General features: G+C 41.7%; 1 protein-coding gene across 1 annotated transcript; it reads left to right on the top strand.

The window, feature by feature from the left end:
* Positions 1 to 747: 747 nt before the first annotated feature.
* smyd1a (SET and MYND domain containing 1a) lies at positions 748 to 11,870 on the top strand. The gene is made up of 10 exons (XM_030065438.1): positions 748 to 958; positions 3,914 to 4,090; positions 4,315 to 4,528; positions 5,134 to 5,264; positions 6,229 to 6,267; positions 7,732 to 7,927; positions 10,088 to 10,180; positions 10,394 to 10,557; positions 11,112 to 11,280; positions 11,534 to 11,870. Exons 1-10 carry the CDS (start codon positions 822 to 824, stop codon positions 11,651 to 11,653), a joined length of 1,440 nt encoding a protein of 479 aa, XP_029921298.1. The 5' UTR covers positions 748 to 821; the 3' UTR covers positions 11,654 to 11,870.
* The last annotated feature ends 214 nt before the right edge of the window (positions 11,871 to 12,084 follow it).

Here is a 12,084-nt window from a genome sequence, read left to right as displayed (position 1 = left end):
TCCATGAAAATGACTGAAAATAAGCAAAAATTTTTGGAAAAAATGAGCAGAATGTTACCAAAAATTTGTTTAAAAATGTAGAAAATAACAAGAAAAAAGCATGAAAAAGCAAGAGAAAAAACAGGAATTTGCAGAAAATGAATATAGCAGTCACAAGTAAACTGTATTTGTAATTATTATACATTGCAATTACATTGCAAATACCCCAGAATTAAAAAAAAAAAGTTAATTAAGACAAATAATCATAAATCTAATGAAAAAAAGTTCATAAATTAATAAATAAATATAAAAACACCTTTCAAAATGAAAGCTCGTGGCTAACTGGGTGGCCTATAGAAGGAGGTAGTGACCATTTCCCATGCACAATGAAAAAAAACGCGAGTCTGATGGTGAGTTTGTGTGTGTCTGCATGGGAAGCAGTTTCGGCGGGTCTGTTTCCTGTCACCCGCATGTCGGAGCCCACTGACAGACAGCCACAGCTGCCCAGACCAAAATACCCCCAGAGGCCTGAACCAACCCAAACAAGGGGAGGACACCCACCATGGTGCTCCTAGGCAACCTCCGCCTCCTCCTTCTCACCTCCTCCAGCCCTCTTAACCCCCTCCGCTCCTGATAGGTGGTACAACCCCTAGAGGGAGAGGCTATTTTGGGCCGAGGTGGCTCGGGGCAAGGGGAGAGGGGCAGGTGCTGCTGAATGTCTGTGAGAATTTAATGATAACTCTCCAGTTGCTGCAGCTTTTGGCTCCTTATCCCTCTCTCCCTCTCTCCTTGGTGCACTTTCTCCTTCTCCTCTCTGCTCCCTGCTCCAGCTGGACCGTGCCATGACCGTGGGGAACATGGAGAGCATTGAGCTGTTCGATGCTGGGAAGAAAGGTCGAGGGCTGAGGACAACCAAGGAGCTCAGCGCTGGAGAAGTGGTGTTTGCTGAGCCCAGCTTCTCTGCTGTGGTCTTTGACAGGTAACTGTGTGTGATTAAATATATTTCACACTTAGCTGGTCCTAACAGATCAGGCTGATTCAATGCCAGTGATGTGTCAGCTGTCCTGTATACGGGTGGTTTTCAAAATGGGGCCCAGGGACCCCAGGCGACCCCTTTGAGGGTCCTCCAGGGGGTCCTCAGCAAAATGAGCAATAGTTTACATGCATGTGAAGGCATTTAAACACAAGAAATCTGATCCAGCATCACTGATCTCACCTTTAAATATAACAGTTTCGGGCATTATAAATATAGTTTTCATGTTATTTCATGTTTTTAAAAAAATCTCTTGATATAAAATGACTTATTGAGATTCAATTCAGGGGTCTACAACATGAAAAAATTAAATCTCTTGCTATATACAGTAAGCTGAAGTGCATTTTTACCTGTCTACGTCCAGTCGATGTATGTTTGATGCTGCATGCCAAATGCTACACTTGCATTATTGCGACAATCCAATAACTAATAACATTAGAAAAAAAATATCCTGGGTATTTACTGTAATTGCAGTGTCAGGGCAGTGGGGCTAGAGCAGCTGATTAAGTTTTTTTAAGCTGATGCAGAGATTTGTGATGCATGGAGCTAAATATATTAATCTAAGATTTATTTTAACAAATATTTTGCTTGAATCTCTGATGCTGATCCGTGTGGCTGTCCAGGCAAGTCTTCTTTTAAAATGCTTGAATTTCTCTCTATTCAACAGCAGTTTAGACATTTTGCAGCAAAGGAGGCTCTGTATTCTGGTCTTTTTTTGTACGTTGTTGCTCTGTCAGGGTGTGAGCTCTGTGGGAAGCCTGGCTGCTGTAGCCGCTGGAATGCTGGTCACAGATCTGGTGGCTTGGTGTCAGAGCCATATAAGAGCTAGTAGCTACCTTGGCTCAGTGAGGATATCCAACACAGCAGTCATGCATGGGGAGGATCTGCCTAATGTAAGACAGGAGCTGTCCAAAACTAGAGAGAAAAAAGAGCTGCGAGTGTGTGTGTGTGTGTGAGTGGGTGTGTGTGTGTGTGCAGAGCTGTTCAGCATGCCAACAATCATCACAAGCCTGTTCACTTTCCTTCGGGACAGGCTGAGCAGACACTCCTGAATAAACTGTTTACACACACAGAGACACATGCTGCTGCCTGGGATGAGGTGTGTATTCAGTGATGGACTCTGAGCTTTTGTAACCTGGAAACATTAAAACTGCCAGGAGGCGCAAACATATTAAAACAAGTAAATGAAAATCGCTCCCGAAAACTGCAGGGTGTTTTGCACAGTGCTTTTTTTTTATCATCTTGGAATACTGCATGTTATGATAGTAAAGTTACGACACTAAGACTTTACTCTTCAGTGCTGCCTGCTGAGCTGACTGTAGTCCGGGACACTCTGGAGACCTCAGTCCTCCTTTTTACAGGGCAAAGCATTTGGAGAAATGTGTGATAGAGACATTTTGGGTACCTAAGGGGTTTAATGTTTAAATATGTCCACGCATGTTATGCTCTTAGTTCTTACATTATTATATGTCCATCATAATGTTATTTACAAATACTGTATCTACATATCTGTTCTCTGTTTTGGTATTATCTGTCCTCCTGTGTGTCGCTCACCTGTTTCTGTACTTCCATTCCTTTCTCCCCAGCATGTTGCATGAGCTTTAATTATTGTCATCAGTAACGCCTGTGTTTACCTGCTATTTCATGTGAAAATGGCTGTGAGAAAGGTCTCATCATGGATGCCCATGTGTTTCTCAGAGGTCCTCACCCAACCCAGACCCTAACCTTAACCATGCGGTTGTATCTTGGCCAGAACTGTGGTGGGATTTCTATACAAGATGTTGCACACCTGCTCTGTATCAGCCTCACTATCCCTCTTCCAGCCAATCAGCTCCCTGCCCGCTCTCATGTCCACCCACCTGTCCTCAGATACTCTCCTTAGTTCACTTAAGTCCAGCTGTCAGCTCAGTCTTTGCCAGTTTGTCATCGCTGGTTTCCTCCCCGGCCTGTTGTCAGATCTGGTTCCCGTTTGTCTTTCCTCCAGCTGGTTTCCCCTCCTCCCTCACTCCCGCTTCTCTCTGAAGAAGTACAGAGTCAGGACAGTTGTTTCCTAATATCCTATCTGAGCAAAGTGTCCTAAATATCTAAACAATCAGTTTTAAAACTAAAGCATGAACTTCCATTTATTCATCACATATCCCCCAACACTCCCACCTCACAACCTGTAGCTTTGAATTCATCCTGCATTCATCACTGTGCTATTTTAAGACTCTACCTGAGATCCAGTAGCTCCACCTGTCTCTCCTCCTACTGACTCCTGATACCAGGATTCTCCTGATAAAATAACCCAACACTTAAAATAAAACAAACTAACCCTAGGTAGGGTGTCTGTTTTTGTCATTCTGATTTGTTCTGTATGTGAAAAATGTTTGGCTTAAGTCATAATGTTCAGCATATTCATCACCAATCATTTGAAAGAGCCTGCCCCATGAGACCTTGTCTCTTTCTCTCCTCTTGCCATGCCGTTGCCTTCCTGATCCCAAAAACATGACATGGCTGCAGTGATGCTGCATATCTCAGCAAAATGCCCTAAACACCAGTAGATCCTATTTTAAAGCTAAGGAATGAAAGGCATAAAGGTATTTTTATCATAAATATTGGCTCTATCATATATTCAAATCTATAACCAAACTCTATTTATGCATATATAGAATCTGTAGGCCACAGACAAGATTTTGGTATCAGAAGTGTTCTGGTTTACGCTTTCATTTCTGTTTGTAGTCCAAGTGGTTTTATGAAGGTGAACAGTCAGTGTGGGGGGCAAAAGAGGCAAAACTCATTTGCCAAAATGTCATCTGCACCTAAAACATCTACAAAAAGTATCAAAGTTTGTGTACTGGTTGTGGAGATGTTTCCTGTTGCAGCATTAACATTTGACTGTTTGGCCTATTTTCCTCCCAGCTTGTACACTCAGGTGTGCCACAGCTGTTTCCGCCGTCAGGCCAACCTGCACCGCTGTGCCCAGTGTAAGTTTGCCCACTACTGCAACCGAACCTGCCAGACGGGATGCTGGGACGAACACAAGCAGGAGTGTTCAGCCATCAAGAAGTACGGCAAGGCTCCCAGCGAAAAGATCCGGTAAGGAAGGAGGCTGTGGAGAGAGGAGCTGCATAGAGAGAAAATTAATGCAGACAAACTTCAATTGAGGTCCTTTGATTGTTTTTGTGAAAGTATCATTACAAGGAAATTACCAGATAAGTCACTCTACCAACCAAAAATCACTGATTAAATCTATCATAAGGGGTTTTGACACTGGCTGATTTTCCATAGACAGTGTCTGCTCTCTTGTTTTTATCTCCCAGTCTGGCAGCTCGTGTGCTGTGGCGCATGCACAAGGACACAGGCGTCGTGACGGACGGCCAGCTGGCCTCGGTGGACCAGCTGCAGGAACATGTGGCCGAAATGTCCCAGGACGACCTCAAGGAGCTCAACACGGACGTCCACAACTTCCTCAAGTACTGGTCTCATAAAAGCAAGCAGCATTCTGTGGAGTACGTCTCACACATCTTTGGCATCGTACGTACCTGTCATTTCTGTCATTTCAATACAACTCACTGATTCATTAATCCAGCATTAGTTCCACTCAGAATCTTTTCTCAGAATCAGACTCACAGTCGGAGTTTCTTCTGGTAACTGTTTGTTAGATTTCTTCCTTTCTTACTGCTGTTTATTTTTATTTTTTCTTTTTTCCTATTATTTAACCATTTTTACTATTTTTACTTCTTGCAAATGTTATAGCAATGGTTTACTAATTAATTTGATAATTAACTTAATTATGAATAATTTTCTCGTCACTTCCCAGTAATTTTTTTGTAAATTTTTACAAATTTATTGCCAATTTTCAGGTCATTTCTTGCCGATTTTTTCATTATTTATTTATTTATTTTAATTTGATGATGTTTCAAGGGGTGAAATACTTTTTTTTTTTTATTTTATTTCATGTTACCCTCTTAAGAATTTTTACCATCATCACCATACAGGGTTTTATAGGTAGTTAAATCCTCAAAATTCAAAGAGGCTCCTCTTGGGACCACCAGTGTGCAGAGCTGCATTGTGAACGTTTCAGATGGTAGCGTTAATCTCTTCCTCTGTCCCATGCCCTTCTCTTCTATCCCCACCAGATCGGCTGTAATGGCTTCACTCTCAGCGACCAGAGGGGTCTGCAGGCTGTGGGTGTCGGTCTGTTCCCCAACCTGTGTCTGGTCAACCACGACTGCTGGCCAAACTGCACCGTCATCCTCAACCACGGCAAGTAAGTCTCCCAGCACTACTTCCAACACACTGATTCTGGCCCATTACCATACAATCAAACTTCCTCCATTTTCAAGTTTAAATTTTCAATTGAAACAGCCACCTAATGTTCTGCTTCTGCGGCTAACAAAGTTATAAACATTCATAAACCACAGAATGGATAATTGTTTTTTCCCCGGGGACTATTTTCCCTGGCGGAGGAACCATTTCATCAAGTGATCAAAACACAACAGTGCTGCTGCTTTTAGAAAAACTTAATGTGGACAACTTTATTATGGTGATGGGAAACTGGTGTGAAGAAAGTTTAGAGTCTCTGAAAGTTCATTTTCATATCATGGTGGACTGAATGGAAACCAGTGGCTGGATGTTTGTTAGAATTTGCCTAGCTCTGTTTCAGGCAGTTGTGTTAGACTGGCTTGCAATAGAGCTGTAAACTGGCTGAAGCTGCTGGACATGTCAGTGATAGATGAGTGAGATTCAAATCCCTCCGCCTACAGACATCAGCAGGGCCAATAGGCCTTTTTCACAGAGTAAACACAGGTGTTACTGAGGACATTAACTGATGTTCGGTTCAATATAGGGCAGAGGCAGTTGTTTGCAAGCATTTTGTGGCAAAGTGAAATCACAAATGCGCACACATGCACAAAGTAACCAATGAACAGAGATCCAGAGTCCTGGTGCTGTGAATTCTGGCTCTGTGGCACTTAAATGAAAAAGAGTTGTAATCTCATTAGTATAACACTTGTGTTTACCTGCTATTTCATGTCAGAATGGCCGCTGTGGAAAAGGTCAACTTCAGACTGAATAAGGGTGTGGAAATAGAAAGGTCACTCAGTTTGAATATCCATTATGCCAGAGGTGGATGACACCAACTGGCTGATGTCAGATATTTAATGTTTAACAGGCAGTATTGATCAATATGTTGGCACACTTCTAAATGATGTGACTTTCTTTTTATCCTGCAGCCAGTCAGCTTTGAACTCTGTTCTGCACTCTCAGAGGAGGTGGGTGTCACTGCACTTCACCCCACACAACCCTCACCTTTTTACTGTCCGATTTCCTGACATTAACACTTATGTCAATGCTGCATGAGGATATCAGTTAAGATCATTTTAATTCAGATCAGCTGAAAAAACGTTTTTTTTTTTGCTGTCAGTCCATATCACAACAGTATATTATTATCCTCAAGTGGGTCATAGGTCATTCTGGCAGGATCACAGAGGCATGGCAGTCAAATAAATATAAGTAAATTGATTTTAAAAAATCAAAAGAAAATCCAGCTGTTCATCTAAGATGATTTTCTCATTCATGGTTGTTGAATTGAAAAATTGTGAAGTAAATAAAAATAAAAACACAAGAAATTTACCCCCAAAAATGAAAAGAAACAGAAATAAAATGATTTTTTTTTAAAGGGTTGAATAGAATAAAAATTTTAAAAAAGAAAAGAAAAGCACGACCACAAGTTCTTGGCTTTTTAACTGTAATATTTCACCAAGAGAGCCTGTCTGCTGATGGTAGATTGGTGGCTGTGTCTTGCTCTGCCTCAAGGGGGCGTGTTACTGAGTTATTACTGACCGTCCCGTCACTGCTCCCCGTGCTGACTCCCTGTCAGGGTATGTCTGTGGTGAGTGTGTGTGTGTGTGTGTCTCGGAGGCCCAGTGGTTTGTCCGATCTGCACGTCAAACACAGTCACACAGAAACAGCAGGCAGGCAGTCAGGACGTGCCAGTAAAGCAGGTGCACTGATCCTGGATGACCGAGCTCGGCCCCTGTGGAGACATTCACCTCAGTGTGAGGATATTTTAATGACAGATTATGCACAGAGACTAAGGGTTATGTTTTTTTTTTTTTTTTTTTTTTGTCTGCTGTTTTAGTCAGGAAATGTCTCCTGTGTTTCTACGATCAAACTGTTTTGAAATCAGTCCAAGGTTGATGGTATAAGTTTTTTCATTAGGATAAACCCCTTGAGATGAACCATCTTGTTTTTGAGGGGGTCCTAACATACAATACAAGTCCAAATTCAAAGACAAAAACAAAATAAATCAAAACAAAGACTTTTAAAGTAATACAAAAGGCAAAAACAAAGCAACAACTCAGCATAGAGAAATCAACACAACACAATGATCACACATCAGACAGAAGAGTACATTAGTGACCACAATCAGCAAATAATATAGGGTACGCGTTGAATTTTATACTGTATATAGGTATAGTGTCACCTAAAACATGTCCAGTTAATCTCATAATAGGAAGACAGACTATTTTTGAACATGTGAAATGATTTGAAAGATTTGAAAGGCATCTGAAAAATGTTTTCCGGTTGCTTTTCCGACTGTTGGAATGGAAAAGAGGAAAAGAGGTTTTGATTGGAATGCCTCAAATGAGATATTGATGGATATCTATGCTGATGAAAATGGCACCTGAAACAGTTCATGGTTAAACACTGACGCTGCTGTCGTCTCACTGCAGGATTGAACTCCGTGCCCTGGAGAAGATCGCCGAGGGCGAGGAGCTGACCATCGGCTACGTGGACTTCCTCAATCTGTCTGCCGACCGCCAGCGGGCACTGAAGCAGCAGTACCACTTCGACTGCACCTGCCAGCCGTGCAGCCAGCACACCAAGGATGACCTGATGATGGCCGCCAAGGAGGGCGAGGGAAGCAAAGTGAGGACACTACGAAATCTCAGTTTCTCATCTACAGGACAGGAGGACACAGATATCACAAAGACGCACGAGCTGAGGCCAAACTGACTTTAGATTTGAGTTGAACAGACGTCCTCAGGGGTGTGAGCCAGGTTCACTGTGTGTATACAGAAAGTTACACCCGGCAGTGTCTGCCCTTTCAGCCCGGCAGGAATCCTTCTGACATGACACTCAGGGCTGGTTGTTTTTTCTATTTTGGTGATTGGCTTAAAATTTACAACTGGAGGTCACAGATTTCAAGGCAGGGTGTGAACCAAGTGCACCTTAGGCCATATGCTGGGGGTGGGGAGTCGGGGCGTGTGTGTGTGTGTCCTGTTACCTAAGTTTGTCTGGCTGCTGTGTGACAGATGATATCATCAGCTGGACCGCTCTCAGCTGAACAGAAGCCAAAGAAGTCAAATTCTGTTGAACTCACTGGCCTCGGTCACAGGATGAATTACAGTATGTATGTAGGCAACAGAGCAAACTAAAATTAACAGGAAATTAATAAAAGCAATTACCTAATATCAAAAATGACAAGAAAATGACCTTAAAATTAGAAAAAAAGAAATATAAATGCCAAAATTCTTATAACTAAAATCCATAAAATGATGCTTATAATTTATAACTATATCTTTAAAATATATTATTTACAAGAAAAAATACCATACAATTGCTCCAAAAAAAAAACAAAAAAAAAAACATGAAAATTTTCTCCAAAATTGAAAATAAAAAAAAAGAAAAATAAAAAAAAAGCTCAAATGAATTTTGTTCAAAGTGTGAAATAAAATCTTTCAGGTGAAGTTCAAGGGCCCCCAAATGATTTTTTTCTGTGGGCCCCCAAACATGTAGAGACGGCACTGCAGCTCAGTTTAGGTGAGCTCATTATGGAAGTAAGGAAGGAAGTAAGGAACACTTAATTTTAAAATAATGGCAAAAATTATTATTTTTTACATGATTATTTATCTAACTAAATGTAGATATCTGATGTGAGCATTAGTGCAAAGTGTAAGGTTTTTCTGTTTCCTCCAGAGTGGATGTTGTTGCTTTTGTGATCCGTGTCCTTGCTGCATGAACATTTATTCCTCACTGGACTCTCATATTGAGCATTCACGTTTCAAACTTCACAAAGCTGAGCTACTTCTATTTTTTCCTTGCCTTATATCCACTTTCATTGCAAACAGGAAAATGAATTTGGAGCCACATCCACCTGCTCCACCTACTCCAGCTTTGACAGTGAATGGCACTGAATCTTTTTTCTGTTTTGAAGCTGCTCTGCAGGCGAATGTTCAATCAGTCCAGAAGTGACCCGCCTGCTGCTGAGCATCACTGCTGCCCCACAAACACCACCGTCCTGTACAGGGACGGCCTTACCAAACCAAACCACTGCTGACAGAGAGATTAACCCTGTGAAACCCAGGAGCAGGGACAGGCTTTTGTGATTAACTGATCTCTTTTTTTCAACCCTTTAACCCTGGTTATTTTAATTTTACAATCTATATAAAATCAAAATAACCACATTTTATTGAATTTCTTTTCTTAGTATTGTTCTTTGAAAGATATATTTATTTAACTTTTTGTTGTTTTTTTATGGTTAAAGTTTGTTTTTAGTCTCTCTTTTTTTTTTTTTTTTGTTATTTTGAGACAAAACTACACTTGCAACAAAAGCATACTCATAGACCAAAGTAGTGCATTAAAAAAAGAAAAAAGTTTTTGAACTCAGGTGGATTTAGGTGTGATGGTTTGGGTTGGGGTGAGGTGTAGAGCTGACAGAATACTTCAAAAGACAAACAATGAAAGATCATCCCGGCGGACACGTCCTGGGACACCGTGGCACAGGACACTCTGTGAGAAATTCAGCTCTTTATTTGCCACTCTGTGCCCGGGCAGTGGAGGGGGGGTCACGAGTTGAGAGCCAGTTTGACGCTGGAAACACGACACCACCACAGACAGCAGCAAACCACGCCCATGTGCCTTTATGATTTATCACCATGTCATGTTTAATATCTGATGAAAGCAGCACACAAAACATAGAGAACAGGTTTCCTAAAAGGGCAGAAAGTTAAACTATAAAAATGATGACAGTTGTGTGAATGTAGTATGACATCGCTGTTCCCTCTGTCTTTCTCGTTCTCTTTACAGCCGTCTGCTGAGCTGGTTAAAGAGGTGACAGCCTTCAGTAAGGAGTGTTTGGAGAAGGTTGAGAAAAGACGTGCTGAGGGGGATTTCCATGAGGTACAACAGCCCACACCTTTTTTTTTTTTTTTTTTTTTTTTTTTTTTTTTAACATTTTCAGTGTATTAAATTCAAACTTGGTGCCACATTTCCACTGTGAAAACCCCATCTCAGTGAACTCACAATTGTCGTTGAATGGCAGCCTTATTAGGTGCTCTTCATCATTTTCTTCTCTCTCTTGCCCTTTCCTCTGTCGGTGCTGGTCTCTTCCAGGTGGTGAAGTTGTGCCGTGAGTGTTTGGAGAAACAGGAGAATGTCTTGGCTGACACCCACCTCTACAAGCTGCGTCTGCTCAGCATCATCAGCGAGGTGCTCTCCTTCCAGCACTGCTTCTCCGAGGCGGCAGACTACACCAGCAGGATGGTGGAGGGATACAGGTGAGCAGCGACAGAGGGTGTTGTCTGGTCATGAAAGGATAAAACAGGATACAAACTCATTGATCAATTTTCATACTAAAAATTACAAATATTAAAGAAACTCCAGAGTAGCTTTGTACCTTTACAGCAAAACTGAACTTTTGTGGTGTTGGGTTGCATAGTTACTTGGACATGATATGAGTCCACATGAAATATCCTTATTAGTTTGAGCTCCTCTGGGCTGCTAATGCAGAATACTGTATTTGTGTCTCTCCATTCACATCCATAGTGTGGTAAAACATACAAGCAGATTTTTTGAGGAAACTAAATACTCTCTTCAGGTTGTGTCTGCAGGAAAGCATATTCCTTTCTTTCTTTTGTAGTTGTGGTCGGGGAAGCAACCTCATCATATTAGAGGTAGACAAAACTGACATCTAAAATTAAATAAATGGCCAGTATCACCCTAATATAGCAGCAGGTGTAACCTTAGTACAACACTGATTTTAGCTTCCTTTGCTGCACAGTAAACGTTTCCACTGCAAACCTCTTCACTGATTTCCCCTCCCTCTGAACAGGAAGTTGTACCACCCCAACAACGCCCAGCTCGGCATGGCCACCATGCGGGCAGGCGTGACCCAGTGGCACGCGGGGCAGATCGAGGCAGGACATGGCATGATCTGCAGGGCCTACGCCATCCTCATGGTCACCCACGGACCCAACCATCCCATCACCAGAGACCTGGAGGTACTTCATGGAGGATTTCATGTTTTATGTCGACAGAAAACAAGCAGTCTCTCCCACTGAGTGCTAAAAAAAAAAAATCAGCTTCGCCAGAAAATATTTAAGTCAAAATATTCAACAGTCACTAGGTTGAAACTCTTGGTCATTTCATTATAGGTCAACCTGGTCAGTTAGGTTCATATGATGTTGGAGCATATGGAAAACAAATTTGATATGTGACCATCACTTTGTGTAACCCTAACTCTTGTGTTTGCAGTCCATGCGTATGCAGACCGAGATGGAGCTGAAGCTGTTCAAGCAGAATGAGGAAGTGTACCACACCATGAGAGAGGCCGCCCTGAAGAGCCAGCCCATGTGCACGGTGACCAGCTCCTGAAAGGCCACGCTACAAACACCTTCCTCACTACTTAATGACAACGCTCGCTCATTTTCTTACCCACGGTGTTATTGTGCGTCAACATGTAAATCTGTCTTATTAAGCACTTGCATCTTCCTGAACTGCCAGTGGCTCTGAGTGTGCACTGTATACTGTTCTGTGTTAAAACATGTGCAGATGTATCACAAGATGTTGCATGTCACCACAATAAAAGTGAAGATGCCGTGTGTGCAGTAGTCACTTACATACAGAGACAAAAAGTGAGCAAAAATTAACCTCAGTTGACAAAAGCTATGATGAAATGTAATGGCATTTTCGTCAACAAATAAAAACAAGATGAAATAAAACAGCTCCTGACATCAATTTGGAAACGAACAGATATATGGGCAGACTTTACTTTTGATATTAAGTGCACTTAAAAATAAATAAAT

The sequence above is a fragment of the Myripristis murdjan genome, chromosome 12 (genome assembly GCF_902150065.1).
Source record: "Myripristis murdjan chromosome 12, fMyrMur1.1, whole genome shotgun sequence".
NCBI lineage: Eukaryota > Metazoa > Chordata > Actinopteri > Holocentriformes > Holocentridae > Myripristis > Myripristis murdjan.
The sequence above is the reverse complement of the archived record's forward strand: the minus strand, read 5'-3'. Positions and strand labels throughout refer to the sequence as shown.

Bases quoted from the DNA above. Each gene is read 5' to 3' on its own strand.
- smyd1a (XM_030065438.1), top strand. From the start codon at position 822: ATGACCGTGGGGAACATGGAGAGCATTGAGCTGTTCGATGCTGGGAAG. The intron at 5,265-6,228 runs GTAAGTCTCCCA...TTTATCCTGCAG, and splicing joins GTCATCCTCAACCACGGCAA to CCAGTCAGCTTTGAACTCTG. The intron at 6,268-7,731 runs GTGGGTGTCACT...GTCTCACTGCAG, and splicing joins GTTCTGCACTCTCAGAGGAG to GATTGAACTCCGTGCCCTGG.